Source organism: Helicoverpa zea, chromosome 13 (assembly GCF_022581195.2).
Source record: "Helicoverpa zea isolate HzStark_Cry1AcR chromosome 13, ilHelZeax1.1, whole genome shotgun sequence".
Classification (NCBI taxonomy): domain Eukaryota; kingdom Metazoa; phylum Arthropoda; class Insecta; order Lepidoptera; family Noctuidae; genus Helicoverpa; species Helicoverpa zea.
Window position 1 is genome coordinate 6,665,194 of NC_061464.1, and position 27,686 is coordinate 6,692,879.

The 27,686-nt window shown below is 37.7% G+C and overlaps 2 protein-coding genes across 2 annotated transcripts in view; one reads left to right on the forward strand and one right to left on the reverse strand.

Moving 5' to 3' along the window:
- Positions 1-27,686, reverse strand: part of LOC124635557 (transcription factor Sox-5) — a 282,618-nt gene that overhangs the window by 218,463 nt on the left and 36,469 nt on the right. The window lies entirely within an intron of this gene.
- LOC124636054 lies at positions 14,255-15,109 on the forward strand. The gene has a single exon (XM_047172008.1). It carries the CDS (start codon positions 14,255-14,257, stop codon positions 15,107-15,109), a length of 855 nt encoding a protein of 284 aa, XP_047027964.1.

Consider the following 27,686-nt stretch of genomic DNA (forward strand, 5'->3'; position numbering starts at 1 on the left):
AGTGGTGGCCTAAAGGCAGCTTTTTATAGAAAGTAACAGTTTGCCCATCGAGTTGAACCTCCTCAATAAATAGCAGTTGCACAAGCTAAGATATTCCATTGAGATCTTTGTTTATGTCAAATTATGGTAATTGATTTAATTAATTGGAAGCTGTACTTAGTAGTTGCATTCCTAATTTTGTAATCTGATTTAATTGTGTAAATTGAATCCGAGTTTAATGTTGTAGAAGGAATTTGTTTTATGTGCCTTTCGTGAGTTTTCCTGGGAATACAAATGGACAATTTACAACTTTTGTGTATATGTAGCTTAAACCGACTTATTTTTGAGATGAGTGACACTTTCTGAAATCATCAGGCCCTAAGTCCATGGGTTCTTTTGTAAACTCGGCGTCAATACAGCCAATATGTATTTGAAATATATATAAATGATTTTTAGGCTCTCTCTCTTCTTTCTCTTGTTCATATATGGACCTACAAAAGAATTTTCAGTGAAATGTAGGCAGTCAATCTTTATTTCACAAAACACAAAATAAGCAATACTTTGTTCTGTTGCGTAAAGTTATATTAAGTGTCAAAGCTCTACTTACTGAAGTACCCGTGTTGAACACAGACGTGTGGGTGGCAGTTTGATAAACTGTTCGTGTAATGACAGGGTATTATCGCCTATCTCTGGACCAACCAATAGAGAATCACATCTATATCTGTGTTATCTACGTCTGTGGATGGTGTATCTATTTTTTGATTTCATTGATAAAGTTTAGGTTTTCTTCGTTGAGAGGAAAATAATAATCATTAAATCGGTTCAGTTAAGAATTAACAAACTCACCTCAGAATTCATTTTTCTCAAGAATAATGTAGAAACCTACATTTGCATATCCTCTGCATAAACAAACGACTTTCTGTGCTATTTCTGGAAGATATTTATTAAGTATTCCTTTTAATGAATGAGAAAAGTCTAGGGAATAAATCAATGACTTCACTAACTAAAGAAAGCATCCTTCTGAAATTATACCCCTCCTTAGCAAAATTTTATCTAAATAAAACTTTCCCAGACGAGCTTCCTCCATGATATCTCTTGTTTTTCTCTTGCGGTGTATTAGTCTTGTTTCTACACAGTTAATGGTTTCTCAATGGCAGCTTCAATTGATACTATATAAAACAACTCGATGCGGTATAAACCACGTACCTGAAACAATTAAATATGGACGTTAGAAAACGGACGATCTCTTGAGAAACCTGATTTCTTCGACTGAGTTAGGACCAGCCGTCGATTGAGCAAAGCCACATCGCGTCAATGGCGCAATGGTTATTAAAGGCAGAATTACAGATAAATTGATTCTGTCGTATGTTTGTACTGTCAGTCTAAAGGGACTTATTTAACTGGATTTTAATGGATTTGGTCTAATTTGATAATGAGCTGCAGTTTAGATGGTACATAAATAAATATTCGAGGTGGTCGAAACGCTCGAAGAGAATGCCGTGATAGAAGCTGTCAAATGACTGCACTAGAGAAACTTTACTATAACGAAGACCACACAGGCATCCATCTAACATAAATAAATTGCCTTTAATTATTTGATGCAATAAAAACAGTGACAAATTGCGAACCAACGCTTTGGAGGAGGATAGCAATCCGTTTTCCGCGACTTTAACGACAATCCCTTTTTTCCTTTCCTTGACAAGGGAGATAAATTTAAAAGCGTGTCCTTTAAATTATCGTATTGCCAGTCTCTTTTTGAAATCTAAATTCGCTTGTGCAACGACAATTCTAGTTTTCAAGTCAGTCTTAGATAAGGCTTCCTACGCTGTTGGATGGACAGAGACCGGTCTGTATTGTGAAGTATAATGAAAAATACCGCTTGGTTTGCGCCAATCGGTCAGACATCGGTGACTGGTATGTTCTCGTTGGAGATCAGAATTAAAAGTCATTAGGAGTTTTTATTTGTTGTTCTTCTTTCTTAATTCTTCTTCATTTTTGAAGTGTTGGTATGGAAATCTCATCTTTAACTAATACCTGCTAACCTTTTTTTTTTTTTTTTTTTTTTTTTTTTTTTTTTTATCGACGTAAAATCATCAAATGACCCCTCCCGCTGTGGGTTAGCAGCGGTGAGGGAGTGTCAGACTTTTACTGACTAAAATCGTCGTGTTCCGTCATAGGCCTTTTATGTACCAGGGCCGCGGTATCTCTTTCGAACAACCCGCAGCCCCGGCAGGCCTTGGCCCTGCTGGGCCCCGCTGGGATACCTGCTAACCTTTAACACTACTTAACCTAATTAGTCTAAAATTACAAGTGATGGATTTTAATGTATTTCTGTCATTATAAATAACATTATCTTCAGGTTGTCAATTATTTGTACGATCCTAAAACTAATTGACTTGACATTTGAATTTTATATGCTAAGATTCAGGAATCGTAACGCACTAATTAGCACGTTCACTTTCAGTACTAAACGTTAAATTATTTTGCAATTTGCAAACAAATAAAAATGGCCTTACTACAAAAGTTTAGACATGTGTTGAACACTTGTCTAAAAAAAGTGTGGCTGCAAAATGGACCTGATAAACTTCAATTTCTGTCATTTTTTAGACAAGTCTTAAACTGACGTTTAAAAGTTTTTGTGGTACGATGGATAATCTTCAAACAAAACCTCCTTTTGCCGCATCGTTCATAAACCTCTTGTTTTTGGTTTAAAAAAATAAAATTCTGATTTCAAATCATCGTGACGTAGTAAAACAGACACGTTCAAATCTGGCATGAAAATAATAACCCTCGAATCGCTCCTGATTATAATTGGTGGGTGCGCGCGCGCCGATCCGCACGCGTACAGTTACCGCTATAAACTATCATTAGTGCGATGCGCACTCTGTGGGAAATTACCGCGGTTTTATTTGTAGGTTTGTGAAATTGGCCGTGTTGTAGGGTTGGCTGAAGACTTTTTTTTCATAGCTTTTCTTCAGATGGTGTATGATGTATGGTATCAGAGATGGAGCTTACGTTATTGATAAATTCACATTTTGTATTAGGTGTTAGGTGTTACAACATTTCTAGTATCGTTACTTTTTATGTATGTGAACAATGTTTATGTCGTTTATTTAATTCTCCACGTTTTTTCTTGGTTTACTTAAATGTTTAATTTTGATGACAGGTATTGTCGGTATCGGTATTATGTCTTCATTTAAATTATTTGCATTTTTATAACTGAACCTAATTACTGTGTTTAATACATACGCGGGTAAATTTTTCACAACATCTTTCAGAAGTTTTGGCTCCTAATTATTTCCTGGTTATTCAACTGAAAGCTACTATTATTTTATTACTTTCAATGTCACGTTGTCCTTTTCTAACAAAGCCATAACTCACTGAAAACAATACTGGCAACCCTGTGACACCAGATCATACATTTTTATGGATGTAGTTTGCGATTTTCCATAGTCAATAAACAGATTAAGTTGATTGTTTGATTTTAACCGATCGATCAAGATGAATAACTAATTTGTTGTTGATTGTACAGTCAACTTCAGGTCAGTGGTAATAGTTTTAGAGGAAAATCGTACTTATTGCTATTGAGTTAAGGTGCATGACAGTTACCACTGATGTGCAGTCTACAGTACCTCTATTGTGATTCGAAGCAGGCTACGGAATTGAAAAGATTGTAATTGCTATTATTCGAATATTGGCTAACGTCAAAATTACCAGCCTTTAGGACGAATCGTTGATTGAGCAGTCGAATTTTGAAATGGCCAATTTGAGCGGTTTGATTTTAAGGACTGGTCCTTATGGATTTCTTTTGAAGAATTGCGAAGTTTAACAAATTACTCTGGTCACATTTATAGAAGAGGTTTTCTACGTAATTTTTCCTCAAGTTTTTCAAAATGTAAGTAATAAATAATAACTCTAGGTATTCTTTGAGTACCAATATATTTTTTGAATAGGTAATATAATATTTATGTAGGTAACTTTCCTTATTCAAGAAATGCACAAATCAATTATGATAAGGCAACACAAAGTACTAGGCTTGCATAAATCCACTGGGCTACACAACGGGCTGGCAAGCGCATTGTGAGGTGACGGAATGGGCCGCACGCTAACATTGGTTTTATGACACGTGTGCACTTCACCTGTGTGGCATTGAGGATCTAGAGAATTTAGAAGTGGCTTGGCAAAAAGCACTTAGATTTTAGAAGTGACAAGAGAAAATGCAAAAATAATGTAATTATAGTTCGGCCATTCAGAGAATGCGTTCCTGACACGTCGCGATTGAACTGACGACGTAACTTTGCAATGGCGTTGCAGTTACGATAAAAATATTTTTGCTGGTTGTTTACCGTTTTAACAATTGAGGAGCATTAAAACAACATTATTATATCAATAATCAATGAATGTTATAATTTTGTGCCAAACTGAGTGTCAAATAACTTGGTAAACAATATTTTTCTAAATCTATACTGCGCTATTACAAGGTTATGTCAGCGGTTTATATTTTGTAGTGCTGTGCTAAAAATAACAGGCAAGTATCGTAATCTGTTCTTATACAGTTATAATATAAAATAATACGTTTTGATTTTCTTTTTAAGAATTGGAAAATAATGGACTATAAGACTTAATTATAACGTTTATGAAATATAAAAATAAAACTATGACCAAACCGCATTTTTATACTTAGATTAAAAATGGTAACCCCAAATGGCGTTATGGGCCGCCATTTTGTGACGCTAAAACAGTCGTCCGTTGTCGTTTCGTGCGCATAGACCACGTTTTTCAAGTGTTTTCGATCTGTTTTTATTTGATTACCCGGCTTTTGTTAGACCGAGATATCAGGATTGATTCTGTTATTGATAATAATATAATTATACATGTAGGCGAAGATGATGATGAAGACACCACCTCCTCAAGCAAATCGGAGTCTGATTAATATTCTGTTCGCACATTCAATTCAATGTACTTGTAACAAAGAATAAATAAAACAATTTTATTATATGAATATTACCTTTTTTTGGTTTCCACTTAAATAACTAAAATATAAAACAAATGATTCCGCCAATTTAAAACGAAAATAATCTTAAAATAATGCGGCGGTTCATTTTGAAGGAACGGTAACGAACTCAGTGTTATGTTGTGCCCATCACTAGTCGTGACTAACTGATAGGTGTCAGGAACGCATTCTCTGAACGGCCGAAGTATAGGATATTTTATGCAGCTTGCCAGTACCTACTGTAGTTAGCAAATTAATTATTGGATAATGCAACCAGCGGAAAAGCAGGCGACCTCAGAATCATTGCATGTTAAGCGGCTATGTCATTGTATTTCCCCCTGTTGTAATCTTTTATAATTTATTGTTCATATGTATTATCATGTCCCATGTTTCTGTTGTGTAAAATACATTAAGTACCAGGAACTGAACTGGACTTAAAATATGGACATCGCAATTCAAGTAAAAAAATTTGAATACTTTCAAAAAATTTATCTAGAAACGAACTGATGAAAAATTTTCCATAGTGACTCATTCCCAAGACACTTCCATCACACACATGTCTATACAATTCTCTAACTGCACGCGGTACCTTCTATGACATCACGCCATTGTCCAGCGGCCATGGGCAGACAAAAGCTCACGAGTATGTGCGCGAGCGCAGCCTACGGTGGGAAAGACGCTGTGGCAAACAGGGTTGCCAACTTTTTGTATAAGTAAGAAACTAGCGATCCGCCTGGCCTTTGCACGGGATAACAGTATTCCTCCACTATTTAATGGATGTTATTAAACATTCCTTCCTCCTTAAACACTCTATCTGATAAAAAAAACCGCGTGAAAATCGGTTGCGTAGTTTGTAAGATTTAAGCGTAAAAAAAGGGGCATGGGGACAGAAAAAGCGACTTTGTTATACTATATTGTAGTGATAAAGTTTATTCAGGTCTAATACAGAAGAATATTAAACAGTATTTCAGAAAAATGAACAGTGTAGTTGAATATTACTATGGTATTAGAGACAGCGCACTTAGTGTTATTAGCTCATATTTAAGCGGTAGAATGCAATGTGTTGACGTTAATGGTGTCAAATCTTCCAATCTACCCGTTCGTTTGGGCGTACCGCAAGGGTCGATTTTAGGTCCATTTTTGTTTCTTGTATACATTAATGACTTGCCATATTATTTAAAATCATTGTGTGATGTAGTATTGTTTGCCGATGACACGTCTCTAATTTTTAAAGTTGATAGGAATAGAGTAGATTTTGATAACGTGAATTCTTGTCTTTCACTAGTAACGCAATGGTTTACAGCCAATAATTTAGTTTTGAATACGAAGAAAACAAAATGTATTAAATTTGCTTTGCCTAATGTAAAAAATCTCGGTCCCGGTGTAATTTTGAACAATGAGGAACTTGAAACGGTACATGCTACGACTTTTCTAGGGATAACAGTAGACTCCAAAATTCAATGGGGTGAGCATATAACTGGCATCACGGGTAAATTAAGCTCTGCTGCGTACGCTGTCAGGAAAGTAAGAGCTCTCACCGATGTAGCCACGGCGCGTCTAGTGTACTTTAGCTATTTTCACTGCATCATGTCCTACGGAATTCTTATGTGGGGCAATGCTGCCGATATCGAGAATGTTTTCGTACTACAGAAGCGCGCTGTCCGTGCTATATACAAACTTGGTGCTAGAGTCTCCCTTAGGGAAAGGTTTAAGGACATTGGTATTCTGACTGTGGCGTCTCAATACATTTATGCCAATATAATATACGTAAGGCAAAACCTAGATTCATATAGTAAAAACAGCGACGTACATCATTTTAATACTAGAAATAAACATAAGTTAACCGCACCTAATTATCGTCTACATAAGGTGCACGGTTCATTTGTGGGGCTTTGTGTACGCATTTATAACAGGATTCCGGTTCATCTCTTGGAATTAACGGACAGTTCTTTTAAAAACAAAATCAAAGAAATTCTTGTTAAAAAGGCATATTATAATGTTAATGATTATTTCACAGATAAACGCAGATGGCAGCTCTGAAGTGGAACAAAAGTGCTTTATTTTTTGTATTTTTCGGTGTTTTAAATTAATAATTGATAAAATAGAATTGTATAATTGTAAAATAAATTAATAATAATTAAATTGTAATAGACAGCTGTGTTGCTGGGAAGTTTGTTCTTCACCACTTCTTCTTTCCAGCCATAACACTAGGAAGTGGTGAAAGGGGGGCGTTTTGGGGGTGCTGTCATTGTAAAATTTTGACGTTAAAAAGTGCTAATCGTATTAGCCTATTTTAATAAATGATTTTGACTTTGACTTTTTGACTTTGAATAATGTAGAGTAGAATAGTTAGAGCTTCTTAACAATCTTTTTTAAAACCTTGATACACTTGAGTAGTGAGTCTGATTGAACAGAAATATAATATGTGAGCGACTATACACACTAAGTGTACACATAAAATTGTATTTAAATTTTGATGCTGAAAACAGTATTTTACATACTTTATTTTTGTTCAACAGTAGAAAGTGTAATTTTGTAAAAAAAAAAAAACAGTATAATTCTATTTAAAACGTTTAGTTGGCAGCCCTTGTGGCAAATAGCATTGTTGTTATTCTACAGAACTAAGTATTATTGTTAGATATTGAATTTTGAGTACTTTGTTGATTGGCGCATATTTCCTAGTACTCTCTTTGTAGCGGCTTTTCTTGATAAATGTTATGTTGCACCGAGAATTTATTTCTACAGTTAGGTTACAGGATTTTAGTTTCGACTTCTTATATTATTTAATATGTTCTGTAAATACCTAGTACTTATGTTGAAATAGAACATTTAGACAATTTATCCTTTTTTGATTAAATTATATGATGTCGATTTAAGCGTAGACTTTGAAGGCGTATTCAGGTAGAAATAAAGTCCAGTAACGCAAATGCCTGAAACAGATCTAGGTTTGTAGACGGTTATACTTATTTCCTTGGGTTAAAATTATTCCTATGATTTACATTATAATAAATCCCTTGTCCAAATTGCAATGACAACTGTCGCAAAACACACATTGTATGATTTTAAACCCTTCTTTTTAAATTCATACATCCTTAACAGTTTTCATCTACACCTATTCAGTGAACTTGTAAAACACAGAGGCGTATAACCTCTGTTAACTGCTCATCCCACGATATTTGCCTAAACACAAACAATGGCGGCTACAGACTAGTGTTTGTTGAAGCTGTTTGTTGAGGCTTAGCGTTGCGACAGGTAGGCGATTGCGCAACTACAGAGGTATGGTCGCGGCGTTATTGATTTAGGGTGGGCAGATCAATTTGATCTTACGAATTGTCAAAGTAAAAGTAAAAGTGAAATTTTTAGCAAGGGTTATGTTACCTTTGATTCAATTTGATTGTATCTTAGTAATTACAAGTAATACAAACACTTTCTTGCTTTTGTTAAGTTACTGTTGATTATTATCCTTAAAGACACACGTCTTAAGGTTATGGCACATTATAGCGGCACCGCAACAGCATGGCTCCACACCAGCATTTAAGGTGTCATTCAATTTAGAGCATTAAATCGTGTATATTATAAGATATTTCGTAATGTCAATATAAAAAAGCCAACGGCGAGCAGTCAGCGTGCTTGCCGCCTCCACACAACTCGACTCGCCGCCCGCGTGCTGCAAGCGAGCGGTCCTCATGCGTACAGCGCGCCGACGGCGTGCTAATTGCGCGCCGACTCCGAGCCGGCAGCGAAACAACGTCATTGCGTCGTGTTCAATCATAACATCAATCATAATCGTCTTAAAATAATATTGAGTTTGCGGTGACAGCAAGCTTACACCTCGCGGCCGACGCGCGGCCGGCGCGCGGCCGGCGCGCCAACGGAGCGCCAACGGCGCGCCGACGGCGAGCGGACAGCGCGTGGTTAGCGCGCTGACAGCTAGCCGTAGTCTTAATTCGAGGCGACGCCGTGCTGCTGCCGTGCTGTTGCCGTGCTGCTACAATGTGCCACAAGCTTTAGACAAATATTCATAATGTAAAAATATTGTGGTTTTTAAAGTGGTATTTGAAAATGCCGTGAATATTTCTACTCTCCACAAATAACCTATTACAAAAACTTACACATTAAAACCTTATTTACACAACCTCATGAATGACTAATCCTTCTATTGACTGATAATTAAAACCTAAATCTTTGTTTCTTGAACAAACATCGAACAATAAACTACACTAATTGAAGGTCAAGTTTGAGCACTCAATACTCAAACGTAGTGTACTTAACATACTCATACAAGTAACAGAAATCACACCATAAAACTTTATTATTATATATCTATATTGTTAGGCGTGTCTTGTATGACTTACATGTAATTACGACATTTTGTACAAATGTACATACATATTTGTATAAAAATATCTTCAAATGTTAAGTTCAATTTGTTTAGTTTTTGAAGTTCGATTCATTTTTGGAGGCCTTTGCAAAGAGCTTTCTAAGTTATAATTAGAACAGCAAACGAGCGGCATTTGTTTTTATAAGTTCTTAACTTCACAACTAATTTGAAGAACCTTCTATTGTCACAGCTTTCGTGATGACCGTAATAAGTTCGCTCTAAGCATTATTTCGCTTTCACAAACCTAAGCAAGCTGAAATACTAAGAAACTTTCATTAAGCCTACAATACTTAACAAAGATTTAAAACCAGCTTCCAACAAAACTACTAACTAATCGAAAATCGAAACCATCCCACAGATTCTATCGATACAAAATTTGTCTCTAAAAACTACCATTACAGCCCAAAAGCATCATAAACAAAAAATATACGAACACAAACAATTAATTGTAACCCGATCCTAGAGATTTCATTAGGTAATAACTATTGAAGAATTCAAGATAACAATGGAACGCTATACCACATAATAAATATGTACAGTAGTGAAGCTACGTACTAGAGTTCGTAAAAATATCACACACGCATGTGTATCTGTCAGTACTGAGTGTCGTGCATTGAGTACATGCGTGCGTGAGAGACATTGTTACGAACATTGGTACGTACCATCACAACTGTTTCATCTTCCGAGCCTTTTCCCAACTATCTTAGGAGCGGCTACCAGTCTAATCGGATGCAGCTGACTACCAGTGCTTTACAAGGTGCGACTGCCTATCTGATCTCCTTAACCCAGTTACCCGGGCAACTCAGTACCCCTAGGTTAGGTTGTTTGTCACTCATACTGGCTTTTCACTACCCGTAACGACTGCCAAAGATGTTCAATAACAACCCGGACCTACAGTTTAACGTGCCCTCCGAAACGCAGTCATTGATGTCTAAGATATACTTAGCTTAGCTTCACAACTGTATACCAGAGAATATATTTATACTGTGGCTTTAGCCAGTGGTCGTCAACATTCCTATGGAGAATAGGGCATTAATAAATTGAGAGCCCCATTAACATCTGAAGTTAGATGTTGATCAAGATTTATGATAAAGCCTGCGACAAGATTGAGACACGCTTGTGTTATTGTGTAAGGCTCCGATATTGTTTTATGATATACTCGTATGTGTTTGCTCATGTCCTGTGTTACGCAGTTTTGTATGGGACAAGATTATAGAGAGAATGGCGTATTAATTTGTCGATAAGAATCGGTGTGGTCTGTTTCAGATTCATATCCCAACAAGCCTTTATCTATTTTCCGAACGGCCGAAAATCAATTGGTGGATCAATTTTAACCGATATTGACATGCGTAATCAGATTATAGTGTAGAAGTTCGAAGATTGTTGAAAAGTAATGATGAAATTATAAGAACATCTCGAATTTTACTTCTGAGTCCAATTCAACATCATTACTCTAGATGCGAGTACCATTAACTTCTGTACAATATAAAACATATAATAAAACTTAAACAATAAAAGATTCGGTTTTAATTCCACAGACATTAATACAGTTTAGAAGGCTAGTAGCTGGCAACATTGAATATTGTTTTAATTGTTCTTAATGCCACATCCGGCGGTAAACTGTAAATCAAAAGTGAAGGTATATTAACACTGGCCACCTGTGTAATGAATTTGAAAAAGGAATTGTTATAATTAGTGTTGTAACATCGTTTTGTTTTCTTTAAGTGTCGTCATTTTTCATGCAAACTATTTTTGGAGTGGGATTTGCAAATTGCACTTTTAAGATAACTTTTGATTACTGTAATTTGCTAAACTTTGATTAGTGCATTTTGCAAAGCTGTGCATCATACTTTATTAAAAAAAGTTTTTTTTTTCATTTCATATCAATTGTCTCGTGTACTTGAAGACAACACTTTTGGAAGAAGGTGAAGACCAAAGAGTACCTATAATTACACTCTAAAGCAAACAAACTTTTATCGAGTTGTGAAGGTCACATAGGCAGCCGTTTTATGAAAAACACAACTAAGCTGCTTTCTTTTATACTTTAAAACGAATCTTATATAGGTCGAAAAATAACAGAATGCTAGTTACATAACGAAAACTCATTATACCACTATAAACTATCGTAAGAATCGAACAATTCTCATAAAATCATCAAACCGCGCTTGCTCAATACTCGTTCAATTAAATCAGATCGTATCTAATTTCATCATTCTATGATTTATAGGGCAAACAAAGTGTCTTTAATTGACTGTCACATAAACCTGTTATGGCCTACACTTACCTTTCAAATAAAATAACCTTGAAGATGGAATTACGAGAACAAAGATACGCATTGCCTTGGTTACCTTTTTAGGGTGATCAGAAATGTTGGTACATGTAGAATTTGATCCGTGGGAACCAAATATCTTGTGCGTAGCTTCGGAAGCCGGAACGCATCAGATTTATAATATACGATACTTTTTTGAGTATAATTGGTTCGCTAATCAGTTAATCAGGTCAGCCGATGAATCAAGTATTTAACGTAGAAATAGGTAGCTGTAAAAATCGAAGACTGGATTTTGAAAATGTATGTATACTAGGAAGGTATAGAAAAAAACCGGCCAAGTGCGAGTCGAACTCGCACACGAAGGATTCCGTACCATTATTTATAAAATGAACAAAAAAATCACGTTTGTTGTATGGGAGCCCCCAAAATATTTATTAAATTCTAGTTTTCAGTATTTGTTGTTATAGCGGCAACAGAAATAAATCATCTGTGAAAATTTCAGCTCTCTTACTATCACGGTTCATGAGATACAGCCTGGTGACAGACGGACGGACGGACGGACGGACAGCGGAGCGAAAACAATAGGGTCCCGTTTTACCTTTTGGGTACGGAACCCTTAAAACGAACTGACCTTATGAATCATGAGAAACTTCATAGCCGAAAAAACATATCGTGTAGTGGTGAGCATATTGTAAGCTCTTGTTTCATTTACCAACAAGATATGGGAAGGCCTAGTTTTTACGAATCACATGCGCTATTAAGCGTTTAATAGTCTGGATCCTCAAAAAATGTCCAAGAAATCAACCAGAATTTCCTGCATTAGCACACTTAGCTTCTTACATGCGACATTTTTCTACACTATCTATCATATGACTTAGTGTACGTCAAACCGACCACGTATAGAGAACAGGTGCTCTTATTGTTAATGATCTTAGATCCGATGTGATTTGGACGACATTTGTTGGTAATAGAGTCGCCAGATATGCTGCCATTTTTAGGACATGGATTTAGAATTTAGATAGGCACTCATAATAATTTTCACAGAGTGTAGTTTTGAATGATAATGTTGATTTCTTTTATCAAATGTATTTTTTTTTACAAACAAACGTTCAGATTTTGCCTTATGGTAATCAATACAAGAGGATCCATAATTAAGTGCATACACACCCGTGCTATACATACCTACATATTAGACTAAATAAACTCTAAAACAGCCATTGTTATCCAATTAACATATGACATTTACGAACACTAGAGACTTTCAAGACTGTCCTACTTAGTACTCTATCTTGGTCACTACACACGGACCTGTTTAAAGTAAGATTTATCTTGTGTCATAAAACAATGCTAAGCGCATAGTTATATCGTCGTATTGTCTGACTCTAACTTATGTTTTAATAAGCTGCGTGCTTGCTTACGATGTAAATTGCCCTTAATATATTAGTGGTGAATAGTAGCTGGTTAATACCTAGTGGATTTGTTACTTTGTAATAGATGGAGAAATTAATAACCTTTGAAACTATTGGGTATCCTATCTCCCTACATCTGCTTCGTCCGTTCTTAATTTTATTTGAATTTACGCTCCTATTCTTCAATGACACACGTCATGCTAATGTTAAATATTGATTTATGTCACCTTCCAGAGAAATGCATCCATTTTTCTGTTCCCTACTTCTAGAGGTACTACGGTCGGTACGGTCTATATTCTTGCACACTACTCGTATCATGTACTAAAATATATATCCAAAGTCCTAACTTACTAAAAAGCTTTGTGAATGAATAACTAGATCACCATCTAGATTTTGGCCCACAAGATCCCATTTCACTGATAAGCATCAGTGAATTGATCGAATTACCATATTCAGAACAATCGACCAGTTACAATAACCGGTAACAATATTATTGTAAGTTCTAAGAAACCATGGGCCTTTAATGAGTCTTATTCGATTTTCGTCAAATCGATTCAGCATCGAATGATACACAGCCTATTTAATATAAGCCTACTGATGGCAAAATGCTATCTGCTTAAATTGCTCTACTAGCCCATTTTGGGCGGTTTCACTCGCGTCCCGAGGGAGCTACCTCCCGTATAGCTAAAGGGATAAAGTATAGCTTATGCTACTCGGGAAGAGTATAGCTTTCCAACAGTGAAATAATTTTTCAAATCGGTTTAGTAGTTTCGGAGCCTTAATAAACTTGTGGCAACACCCGAGATCAAAGGACGCACATGCATTGGTCGCATAAAGGTGTGCACTCTAATCAAGCGCATCGGTTGTTTGCCTCGCCGCCTGCTCCCGCGCACACCCCGGACGTCGCATGCGCCGCGAACCCGCTATCGCTCGGTCGCAGTCGCCAGTGCCTAGCTAACTCCGACGGCGAATGCACGCTCAATTTTACTTGCGCAAATCCGCTACCATTTCTCATATTTCCTTAGTTTCGCGTTTCTTCTTCTATTTGTATCTGCTTCTACTATCATCTTTCGAATACTTACTGTCTTCGCTATCCGCCTGTGCTATTTGTGACTGTAAAGCTTGTGACTGTGGGATATAATAAACGTTTGAAAAATCAACGGTTTCTTCATCATTTAAATCACCCACAAGTGGTGACCCCGAACAAAGAACTCAAGAACGCAATGGAGGACAGTGCTGGGAAAAACGGTAACGCGACTGATGGAGATCAACGCGATATTTGGCGTGTTGGAGTGAGAATACCGCCATTTTACCCTGAAGATCCGGAATTGTGGTTTAATCAAATAGAAGCCCAGTTTGTATTGTCGAATATAAGCAGTGACACGACGAAATTGTATTATGCCGTTACACAACTGGAACCTACGTACGTTGCGCACGTTAAGGATGTTTTAAGGGCACCTCCTGCGACCGGTAAATTTGAAAAACTCAAAAGTGAGCTTGTCAAGCGGCTTAGTGCGTCGAAAGAGAAGAAGCTACAGCAGCTGTTCCTGAACGAGGATATTGGTGACCGTAAGCCATCACACTTTTTAAGACATTTAAGGAACCTAGCCGGCCCAACAGTGTCGGATGACGTTTTAAAGACCTTATGGACCGGACGCTTGCCACATAATTTGCAAACTGTCGTTGCGTCGCAGCCTAAGCTATCATTAGATGATCTAGCCGAGTTAGCAGACCGCGTGCATGAAATAGCTCCAGCAATGCCGCATCACCAAGTAGCTATGGCCTCAACTTCGGTACAACCAGCATCATTCTCACGCATTGACGGTTTACAGCAGGAAATATGTGCTTTAACTAGAGAAGTCGCTAAACTAACATCTTATGTCTACAGGCAGTCAAGGGCGCGTTCCAGATCTAGGTCGCAGGAAAACCATAATCGCAAGCGTAGTCACTCGCGTAGTCGGCAGCCACCGCCTGACCACCCTCATTGCTGGTATCATTATAACTTTGGTGCGAGAGCCAAGAAGTGTGCAGAGCCATGTGAGTTTAGAGCGGGAAACGACGGGGGCAGCCGGAAGTAGCGGCCAGCGACTGCCCAGCTCAGACAGGCCGTCTCTTTGTGACAGATCGGACTTCTAAGATGCAGTTTCTCATAGACACCGGGTCAGATTTATGCGTTTACCCGCGTTCAGCAATCAGGGCACCCAGTTGCAAAGGTAAATATACCCTCTCTGCAGCTAATGGCACAGTTATACATACATACGGACCAATATTACTGCACTTAGACCTAGGTTTGAGACGAGATTTTGCGTGGCGGTTCATAATAGCTGACGTGTCTAAACCAATCATAGGAATTGATTTTCTGAGTTATTATAATATTCTTATTGATTGTAGAAACCAGCGCCTCGTAGACGGGAAGACATCTCTCTCTGTGTCTGTGCCCCGACAAATAATTCCAGAGAGCATAGTCTCCATCAAGACAGTCACTGGCGAGTCTGAGTATCATAGTATACTGCGTGAGTATCCTGAAGTCACACGCCCCACTGGGCTGGTACGTACAGTAAAGCACAATACTATCCACTATATAAACACCACACCAGGCCCTCCTGTTGCCTGTAGGCCACGTCGGTTGGATCCTATTCGTTTAAAAGCTGCGAAGAAAGAGTTTGATGACATGCTAGCAAATGGTACTGCTAAACGTTCAGAAAGCTGCTGGTCTTCACCTCTACACATGGTCAAGAAGAAGGATGATGGCTGGCGACCCTGTGGAGATTATAGGGCTCTTAATGCGCGCACAATACCGGACAGGTACCCAGTGAGGCATATTCAGGATTTCTCCCACCAATTATCAGGCTGTACAATATTTTCAACAATTGATTTGGTCAAAGCATATAATCAAATTCCGCTTAATCCAGAAGATGTCAAGAAGACTGCCATCACAACACCCTTTGGACTTTTTGAATTTGAATTCATGACTTTTGGACTTAGGAATGCGGCCCAGACATTTCAGCGGTTCATAGACGAGGTTCTGCATGGCCTGGGAGACTTCACGTATGGATATTGCGACGACATCTTGGTCTTCTCTCCTTCAGAAGAATCTCATAAGGATCATTTGCGTCAAGTCCTATCGCGCCTAGCTGAGTATGGTGTTCTCATTAACACGTCCAAATGTGTTCTGGGAAAGCCTGAGCTGAATTTTCTGGGTTACAATGTCTCAGCAGCTGGTACCCGACCCATGGAAAGTAAAGTAAAAGCTATCTTAGATTACCCTGTGCCAAAAACTGTGAAAGAGTTGAGAAGGTTTCTAGGAATGCTGAATTTTTACCGTCGTTTTGTACCAGACGCAGCAAAGCGACAAGCACCGCTTAATTCTCTTCTGACGGGTACAAATGTCAAAGGCTCGCAGCCAGTCCAGATGACACAGGAGCTACTGCAAGCATTTGAAGATTGCAAGGAATCATTGTCAAATTCAACATTACTAGCACATCCTGACCCTACAGCCGAGTTAAGCATTGCAACGGATGCTTCAAATGTCGCTGTTGGCGCTGTTCTGCAGCAGAAAAATAAGAATGGTGACTGGGAACCTTTAGGATTTTTCTCTAAAAAACTAGCTCCGTCAGAAAAGAAACGTAGCCCATTTGACAGAGAACTCTTAGCTATGTATGAAGCAGTTAAATATTTCCGCCATATGGTTGAAGCTCGAGATTTCTACATCATAACTGATCATAAACCTCTCACACATGCCATTGTTAAAACTAGCGAGAATTGCTCGCCTAGGCAATTCAGACACTTGGAGTTTGTGTCACAGTTCACAACTGACGTGAGGTACATTCCTGGAAGTCAGAACGTGGTGGCGGATACCTTGTCTAGGATCGAAGAGGTCACACAAGGTATTGACTATCAAGCCCTTGCACAATCACAGAGTACTGACGAGCAACTGCAACATTTATTGAGAAATGGATCGTCACTCAGGTTACAAAAAGTCGTCGTACCAGGGACGTCAACAAAAATATTCTGTGACGTGTCGACTGAGACACCGCGTCCTTACCTCACGCAAGAATTCCGTAGACAAGCTTTCGACTCTCTGCACAACTTAAGTCATCCTGGAAGAACAACTACAGTGCGGCTGGTCTCACAGAGGTACGTGTGGCCAGGGATTCGCAAAAACTGTAGGGAGTGGTCTCGCGAATGCCTCAAATGCCAAGGCAGTAAGATAACACGCCACACTTCCGCCCCTACCTCTCCTTTCCTATCTCCTTCGTCCAGGTTCGCACACATCCACCTCGACATTGTCGGACCTTTACCAACTTCTCATGATTTCAGGTACTGTCTCACCGTCATCGACAGGTTCACGCGATGGCCTGAGGCGTACCCGATGGCAGACATCACTGCGGACACGTGTGCAACAGCGCTTGTGTCTGGCTGGATCGCGAGGTTCGGGTGTCCCTTGAAGATAACAACTGACCGAGGGCGACAGTTCGAGTCTCATCTCTTCAGAGCCATCGCGTCAATGGTTGGTGCGCAACACTTCCGCACGACCGCATACCACCCTGCTGCAAATGGGATGGTCGAGCGGCTACACCGACAGCTCAAGGGAGCCATAATGTGTCACTCTACGACGCATTGGACAGAGGTACTTCCACTGGTACTTTTAGGCATCAGAAGTGCATGGAAGGCGGATATCCAGGCGTCACCAGCAGAGTTGGTCTACGGGGAACCGCTCCGGTTACCAGGCCAGTTCATTGCACCTGCCAGCAAGCACGACACAGCTGATGTTACTGATCTCGCGACACGCTTACGAAGTCACATGGGTAAGCTGACTCCAAAACCTGCTTCCTGGCACAGCAAGGGTCCATTCTACATACCTCGACAACTCAATAGTTCATCTCACGTGTTCTTGCGGCAGGATTTTGTCCGAAGACCGCTTGAACCACCATATGCTGGCCCTTACAGAGTACTAGAACGCCACCCAAAGTACTACAAGCTTGACGTGTGTGGGAAAGAAATGACGGTTAGCGTTGACAGACTGAAACCTGCATACCTTGCTCGCGAAGAAGATGATACTGCATCGCCATTGTCTGAGTCACATCCCAGAGAATCTGATTCTGAGGCCAACCTGGAGACAGAAAAGAGGACTCGAAGTGGACGACGTGTCCATTTTCCAGATTTTTATCGCCCGCAGTAGCGGTCTCAGCGGGGGAGTACTGTGGCAACACCCGAGATCAAAGGACGCACATGCATTGGTCGCATAAAGGTGTGCACTCTAATCAAGCGCATCGGTTGTTTGCCTCGCCGCCTGCTCCCGCGCACACCCCGGACGTCGCATGCGCCGCGAACCCGCTATCGCTCGGTCGCAGTCGCCAGTGCCTAGCTAACTCCGACGGCGAATGCACGCTCAATTTTACTTGCGCAAATCCGCTACCATTTCTCATATTTCCTTAGTTTCGCGTTTCTTCTTCTATTTGTATCTGCTTCTACTATCATCTTTCGAATACTTACTGTCTTCGCTATCCGCCTGTGCTATTTGTGACTGTAAAGCTTGTGACTGTGGGATATAATAAACGTTTGAAAAATCAACGGTTTCTTCATCATTTAAATCACCCACAAACTTATTAAATAAACAAAACATGTTTCTTCTGTATTATATTAGTACCTATAGTTTATCTAGGTATACTATGTATATTATTATTTAGGTAGAAGGTCATTTTGTATTAATTCTCATCGCCCAAGTATTAAAATATCGACACCGACAAAAGCTCACGCAAGAACAATCCAATTCCATATTCGGAATCGTCATAATTGAAATTGGAATACCACTACCGAATTTAAAAATTTCACGACTTCTGTAACGCAAATCGATTTTGAACGCACTAAATACGAATCGAGTGGTGCATCGAATTGTAATCGAGAATCGGAAAGAGCTTCCAATGTGTAATGTTATTAATCATGGAGAACGAAATGACTAGCGGAGATGCCATAGCGGAAAATGCCCTAAGAAAGTAGCGCGCTAAAATGCGCGTGAGCGGAGGACCAAGAACGTTTCTTTTCACCCTTATATGCTTTCTTTGGACCCGATCATTTTTTGTAATGCCAAAAATCGTTGACAGATGTCTCAAAGAACCCAAATGTTTCGTTCACTCGTAACTGATCGTTTTGGTCATGACCACCGTACGAGTTTGACCTAGAAGAAATCGCCTGACCTACCTGCATTATGGGATCTCCGTTCATTTCCTTACGCCGTGGTAATGTATATTAATCAAGGCACAATGTTGCTTTCTAGCGTTGTGGACAAAAGTAATTTCACTCGGATTGGGTTATTTATACGTATAGGCCGGTTGAACAGGTGTTCCGTGCCGTATACAGGTTGTTGTTTGCGAGAAATATTTTTTATGCATGCTGTAGCTTATATTTTTAAATGGCGGTGATTCCTATGTATGAACATTGAATTCATTAGTAATACAGGGTTAAAAGAAATAAAATGTTTTTTTTTTATTATTTCACATGTACTTTAAATTAAGCCTACATGTATTTTATTTCTAGAAGATACAAGTGTTCAAGATTCAAATAAAAAATTACCCGTTTTTTTATATATTAAAAAAAATATACCAGTACATACCTATACATAAATGAACTATCATGTACATATATACACATAAATAAAATGTAGATGAAAAAAAAAAACTAAAGAAACACAAAATTACGTAAAATAATCTAATGAACCAATTCTAAAATCAGCCTGTGTGGGAAGACGCCTTTGCCCAGAGGATCGTTATTAATTCGGAATTTGTTACAGCCTATACTTAAGCCACTAGATACCGCGGTTAAGAGCCCGCGCATACCTATATATGAATACATCACACAATCGCCGAACGCATTAACGTTATACATACCAAATATAACACGTAACATACATGTATTTTGGCTGTATTTTTATACTTTTATTAGCTCTAAATATGTATTTTTTGGGATCAATTAGTTTACCTAAATCAGAATCTATCTATTTTTATAAAAATGAATCTCTACTTTCCTTGGTCTCGGCTATCACTCGTGAATGGCTGGACCGATTAAGCTAAAATTTTGAGGGGGAGTAGCTTAAATCCGCTTAGGAATAAAGATAGTTTTCGTCACCATTCGGCTACAAGAAGCAGTTATCTCTTAAAGAAGTAAATAAGAAACTGCGGGTGGAAGCTAGTATACTACAAGTATGCAGATTTGGGTAAATTCTTGCTGTACTTTAAGGCTAAAATAAACAATCTAATTAATTAAACCAATAAAAACAACGACAAAAATATTCCCAAAACAAAAGAGTCACACAAAAAGAATTTTAATTGCACCAAAAAAGATTTGGCATATAAAATATTAGCTTGATAGTAAGTAACCACTTGATCCTTTATGGTTTTCGAGAAAAAAAAAACCATTTTTGAAGGACCTATGGCTTAGAGTAAAGGCCTCTAGATCAGGGCTTGAGTTACAATGGTTAATAAAAAGCCGGTTTACACAACTTATTTTTTTTTCGGTCTCAAACAATAGGTTTTTGTTTTACGAGGTCGATGGTCAGGTTTTCTAGAAGGAAAACGATAGTAAAATATTACAGCGATTACTGAGAAGCAAGTGTGACTAACTGACTAACTAGACCCAGTCATTGTTGCGGTATTTTTAATGGACGAAATATATAAGAATTTTTACGTCCTGTTCGGAATTTTTCGTGTTTTAATTTAAAGATCTTTTCTGGATTCTGTTTTTGGTATCTTAAGTAATAATAAATTGAGGGGATTTGGTGATTTGACATTTTTGCCACAGATCAAGTTGTAGTTGCTGCGAAGAGCTAAAAAAACGCCGATTAAAAATAATGTTCTAATGCTTTGCTCTGCTTGAGCAAGAGTTAGTCCTGTGGATCCAAAAATACCTCTTGAACCCAAGTTACGAGGATCCAACTATTTTATCAAAATCCAATAGGTGTAGCAATAGCAATCCTGTTCTGTGTTGCGGTTCTGTTCACATGTCCCAATAAAAGTTATCTTGTATTATTACGAATATCAAACTAACAAACAAAATTTGCTTTGTGTATGAATAAACTTACACCCATGTAATGTTTAACCCAAAACAAAAATGTGAAAGGCTGCCAAGTTCGATAATATGGGAATGCTTCGCATATAAAAGAAGTAAGATCTGAATAAGTACCAAGTTCCATACACATACCTCAGTTAAAAATAGTTACTTTTTAATGATGTTACTTGGCAAGTTTACAACCTTGTTATAAACCTACTAAACGCAATGAATCAAGTATCTAATTTTCTTTTAAAACTTGCCAAGTATAAAGGGTATAAATGTACACCTTCATTATTTTGAAACTGACTCACACTTGGCCATTTTCAGATTTTTCCCTTTACCTTGACATAAAGACCTACCTCCATGCCAAATTTCAAGTCAATACGACCATTGGAAGTGCTCTAGGTTTTTGATGAGTGAGTCAGTGAGTGTATAGTAAAAATTGCGATTTTCTGACGTCAATATCTCAAGATCTACAATAGGTATATTAATGAAATTTTGTATTTTAGATAAGTGAGGAGGTCTCAACAGATACTAGAAATTTGGTATGCGTAAATAAAATAGATTTTGAGTTATAGGGGGGTCGAATTTGGCCCGAAATGGTTCGTGTAATACAGTGTTTCCCAAAGTGGCGATAACGCTCCCTTGTGGGCGCTGCAGGTCTCAAGGGGGGCGGTAAGAGACCCAGAAAGAAAATAGGGGCGTTATGTAGAGGCCTGGGGGGTGATTTGTAATTTTATTTAGCTAGGAGGCCTCTTAGACAACGACTTGTGAACATCAACTAATATGAATTACAAGATTGCTCAGACTCGGTTCTATATTTCTCTCCACGTAGTTCATATATCTGTCCTATTTTACTGAATATAGAAAAAATAAAAATCATGTCAATGTCAATCGGTCGCTCGGTTTCGTAATTAAAGTAGACACAAACAAACAAATAAAAAGGCAACAGACACACTTTCGCATTTTGATAGTTATTAGTACTCGTAGATATCTATCATGTTTTAACAAGTTTTTGTTAAATAACCCGAATTGTGAATTCCTGTATCAGTCGGCTGGTTCAAGTTGTACGACCAGGATGGCACGGGCAGAAGAGACAAGTCACTGAGGGTGCCATTCTAATCTGAAAAGCCTAGGTTCACTTCATTATTCAAATTTTAAACAAAACTACAACAGTGCATGCGCAAACAAGGCATGACGTCGAGGCGGCACTGGAGGGGTGCCAGTCCGGCAGTTACCCCTCTCTTTCTCGTTTATTTATGTTTTTTCCCGGTTTACTTAAATTAATTCCTCAAAGTTATAAAAAAAAACAGTTTTTTCAACATTTCTGCGCCCTTTGAGTCAGTCAAAAAATTTTGCGCTCGCTGCACTCGCGCCTTTCACTTAACAGTGACTATTTTCTAATTTCTTTAAAAATCAAAAAAATTGCGCTTTCGGCTTCTTCTCTTTGCAGTGTTTTTTTTCCACACTTGTTGAGGTACTTTTGTGCGACAAAACTAAACAATTTGCGCGGTTTTTTTTTAACTTGTTTTGGTACTTTACTCTTCCAAAACTCAAAAATTTCGCGCTCGCTGCGCTCGCAGCTTTTTCACTTGTGACTGGTTTTTATACAACATGTTTGGGTTCTATTATGTCCCAAAACTCAAAAATTACGGGCTCGCTTCGCAAGCGCTTCAAAAGTTTGCAGTGATCTGTCTCCGGTTTCTTTATGTTAAACCAGGCAAAAAGCACCATGAATGACCATATTGCACCATATTTTGTCGTTTTTTGGGGGGTGCTCAATAGGTAGTCCGCCCCGGGTGCCACCCGATGCTACGCCGCCACTGTAAGAGTCAACTTGAGACCTAAGTGCCGCGGTATGTTACCTACCTGCGCTCAGGTTTCAAGTTGTGGGTTATAGTAAAAGTTTCGTTTAGAACTCTCCGTTAATAAACATATATAGGTCACAATAATTAATTAATTTAATTTGAAGTTATAGTGGTTTTTAAATAGGTGAAAAAATGGAGGGCGCTAAAAAAATATTTATTCTCAAAGTGGGCAGTAGACAAAATAAGTTTGGGAACCACTGGTGTAATATAACCCACGGCCGGTGTGTCGCTTTTTTTTTGCTCGAACTTGGCGGACACACTGCCGTGTGTCTAGATAGCGAAGGCACCATCTAGTGTTTTGACTTAAAGGCATTCACTATAAAATAGCCTGCTAGCTTCGTGAGACGAGCCTCAATTAGAGAACAGTTAGAAGACTGATTATGATTAAATATCTCAAACGTGTAAGTAAAAGGTATTACTTGGTAATCCAAACTTCACGCTTGTTCCATTAAATGTATGAAGCATACCTACTAATTACAAGGCGTTCGAGAAATAACAGCCTGTCTTGTATCAGACACTTTTACCAAGTTTGCATTTTTAAACGTGTCTTGTTAACTCGCAAAATCTTCGTATAGGTCATATTTTATGTTAAACTACATGTACATGTTGTTACAGAAATACAATTACCTATGTTGGTTTAGGTTGTAAAAAAATGTAGTTTATAAAATCAGGAAGAAATATGCATGTGCAATAAATCCAAGATTTTGTGCTTAGTAATACTGGTTTCAACCACAAACCACAAGTGAAATGAAATTTAATTATCAAGGAAAACTTCACTAATGATGTAATGAGTAAAGAACAGCAATTTTAAATCAAGGAAAATTCCTTTTTAATTTCAAACGTCACAAATTACTTTCCGCCCATTATGACCAATTGCTCTATTTATAGAAAAAATGAACAGGATAAGTCACATAGTCGACAATTACAATGATTATGGCGAACAAAAAACGTAACTAATTTTCCTTTTACAACACTTTCCCTAACGTAATGCCCCATGAATCATAACGGTAATTAACTGGCTACCTGTCTTAGAAAATCCACAAAGATTCCAGCTGCCATACTGGTTTGGTTGAGAAAAATCTTGCTGGCTGTGTCGTAATCACAAAGGAAATGGTATAAGCTTGACTTGCGCAAACGCGTAACTCGGATGTTGACGATTACTGAGCCTCGGGTGTCGGGCTAGTTACTGGCGCGAGCGTTCGAACGAAGCATTGTCGGACTGATTTACGAGCTCCGCAAAATATTTGTGGAATTATGCTAGGAAAAATGGTGGCATGTCGTATAGGTTTGATTACTGGTAATTTAGTTTTTTGGTTAAAATGTTTGACATTTTAATCTGATATGTAATATTAAAACATCTTGTCTTAGTTGCTTTTATTTAAGATCTAGATAGCTTATTTAGAGACGTACAGTCTAGAAGTTATCTATGATAACGGTGAGTCAACTACTATCACAACATACTAAGAAATTAACCAAGCAAGTCATTAAATCGACTGAGTTATTAACCACCAATCACCAATGTACATAAACCAATTCAGACACCTATAATGACGTCAATGAAATAGTAAAAAGATTAAGAAATTAAAGATAATCGCTCCACCGAATAATAAATGAGAGAATATACCTTGTTACGTAACCTAGCAACCAGACACAACTTTGTATAATTATTGCAAGAGCTATTTTAAGCTCTACATATCAGTGGTGTTGCAAATAATCCTACCTCGTAAAGGTAAACGAGCCTCAACTTAAGCTGTTGACTAGGAATTACGAAAACCTATAGAGCCGGCTTTAAAACTCAATCTAAGCAAGGCACCGTTAAATTTAGATTAAACCATTAACTTCTTCACAGTTTGTAATATGCGAGACAAGTAGACACGCCTAATGTCAAACTGGGAACATTGTCATACGAACTATATAACTCTATAAGCGACTAATAAAATTCTAATTAATTCATTATGCCGTCTTTAAATACGAGTCACTGATAATGACGTGTTTCAATCTGAACCACTACAATGTAAGTGCCGGTCGAGGCGAGTGGTCAAGCGAGTTAACTGGAACGGTGTGAACGAGGCTCTGTGAAAGTGGACAGGGGAGTAGAACGGATAATTTCTATGAAAATGTGTTCTTAGGCCGCACAATTGATAGGAAATTACCGGTAAGAGAGGCCACTGTGCGCCAAGTGGTTCTGTTGCTGATTCTTACCTGAAAAAAAACAGGAAAATTGAAATTAGTGCTGCTGTCAATCTTCATTGATTTAAGATATAGTTAAATAAAATTGTTTATCACAAAAGGAAAATCCTAAACTTTTTTAAAACAATTCTCTTTTTCTGTATTTTCTTAGAATTGTTTGTTTTTTCTTATTAAGTGGAAGATTTTTGCAATTCGATACATCTATGTAGTTGATTACAACTATTAATAGCCACATCTAATTCTGGTTTTTATACAATCTTCGTCACCAAACAGATTAATTTCATAACAGTTTAGAAGCGTCCACTTGAAACTAACGTTAAGTTAACTACTTATTTCTAATGACGCGGTCTTAAGTAGGTGACTAAAGTATTACAATAAAAAACCTTCGAACGATTTCACATGCCGATATCATTTCTTGTCTATCGTTAATTCATTACACATGACAATAAAAAGACAAAAAGCGGGCCAAGTCCCGGCCATTCATACGTCGTAAAAAAACATTATAAAGTATTATCTATATAAAAAAGTTAGCGGTAGATTGACATCTGTCCGTCCCGACTGCTTCATGCGCTCGGTTGGACAAAATCGAGTATTACAATTAAATTAAAAATCACTCACGTGTGGGTACCACCGATAAGTTTTGTAGCGACCGCAAAAAACATGTCAACCAGCCAGTTCTTTAATGTTTGTTTTTTCAAGACTGTCTGCGGAGTCTTGACAATAGAATTATGAGTGTCACTCAACTTTTTTAAGACACTACAACATTTATATAAAAAAGGATTTTTCTGAATTCTATGTTTACTTTTTATGTTTTTTTTTTTAATATACGTTTCTGTGAAATAATTAACACACAAAACTAGCAACTCCCACATGGCTCGGTCCACTTATTACAATGTTTGCACGACAATTTTACGCATTCCGTCATCGACCTGTCAAATTGTTTGTCGGTCATTTTTATTTTAAGCTTTATTACCTTTTGGCACTTAAATGCAGACATAAATCAAATGAGATTTTTATGATGATTAATGTTGTTCTAAAGTTTTTTGGCCTATTTTATTTAACAGCTGTTTGGTAGCTTCTGTGACATTATTATAAATAATAAGATTAAATACGTTTTCGATTAGGAATTTGAGACTGAGATTTTACGCATAAGTCTTCATTTTAATTTGTTTATTGTTACTTAAAAGGAGCGTATCGTTAAGTTTTACTGTTTTATTGTATGGTTTTTCATAAGCTGCTTTTGGCTATACAAATAAAGAATCTATGGAAACCTCTATTATTTAAATTAGGCTCCGATCCTCCCACAAATAATAAATTCTCTTCTAGCAAATCCTTACATTGTAAACTTGTTCTATACTGTGATATTTCCATCTGTACTTCACCTATTATTTTGTAAGTGTGAACTTATTAATAAAAAAAATTGAACTGACACGTATTTCCGTTGTCAACGGTACTCGAAGCTACATGATTAATGGTAGAATGATTCAATTGAATCCGCGGTATGCGTTAGTTTCCACTCATTGTGGCTTAGCTTTCTACACACCTAGCAAGGTGTCACATTGCCCAACGTTTGTCCAAAGTTGGTCCTAATACAAACTGACAGACCAACGTGTTCGCCCAAGGCTATATTCTTTTAATTTATATTTTTATAGTTCTTAATTAGATTTTGGAAGATGGATGTACCTTTTTAATAGGATTAATCTTTTATTACAATTAATGTCGTATATTAAACAAAGACTATTATTTTTCTAGATTGTAATCTATTGATTGGTAAATAATTTCAAGGCTTGTGGCCTGGTTGTAGGCAATTTGTAATTCATAGGCTTAAATTGTGGAGTTCTTTTTGTTCACATATATTATATTCTATAAATGTATAAACCCTTTGTATTATAAACTCATTTTTTCTGACATTTGAGTGTCCAACATAAAATTTCACAGAAAAATCCGATTATTTAGTAAATCTACTCAAAGTCGCGTACCTACAAAAGCTCGTACTATATAAAAAAGAAACTTTACCATAAACACAAGTTAGATCAACTAATAAACCATAGACGAGTAACATGCTACTCAGTAATTATCCATCATTATACTTTTACTAGTAGCCATAATACCACTTGTACTATAAAACGGTAAGGAAAGCACTTTATACGTTATTATAGTGGGTTCCACTTTTCTTGGCTAGTTCGGAAAAGTTGTTCAGCCTAATATGTTACGCCTTTAGGGTTATTTGCAAGTTGGTAGTATTTTTCTTTGCAACATAATAGTTAATTGATACTTTAGCAAAGAGTTTACTATGTAATGTTTTACAGAACGAGTGCGTCTGCGTCCAGTCAGTCCTTCTCCTTAAGGGCATATTATAGTGCACAAGCATTTGCGCAAACACAGGTGCACTCACTATTCCTTCACTCTCATAGCCCGATGGGACGGCAATCCGACACGACAGGAGAGAGATTAGGCGCAGGACCGACCGAATAACGTGCCCTCCAAAGTACGGTACCAAATAGAATGCTACTGCTGTTATTTATTTGATTATCGGCCTTTACTATGTCAT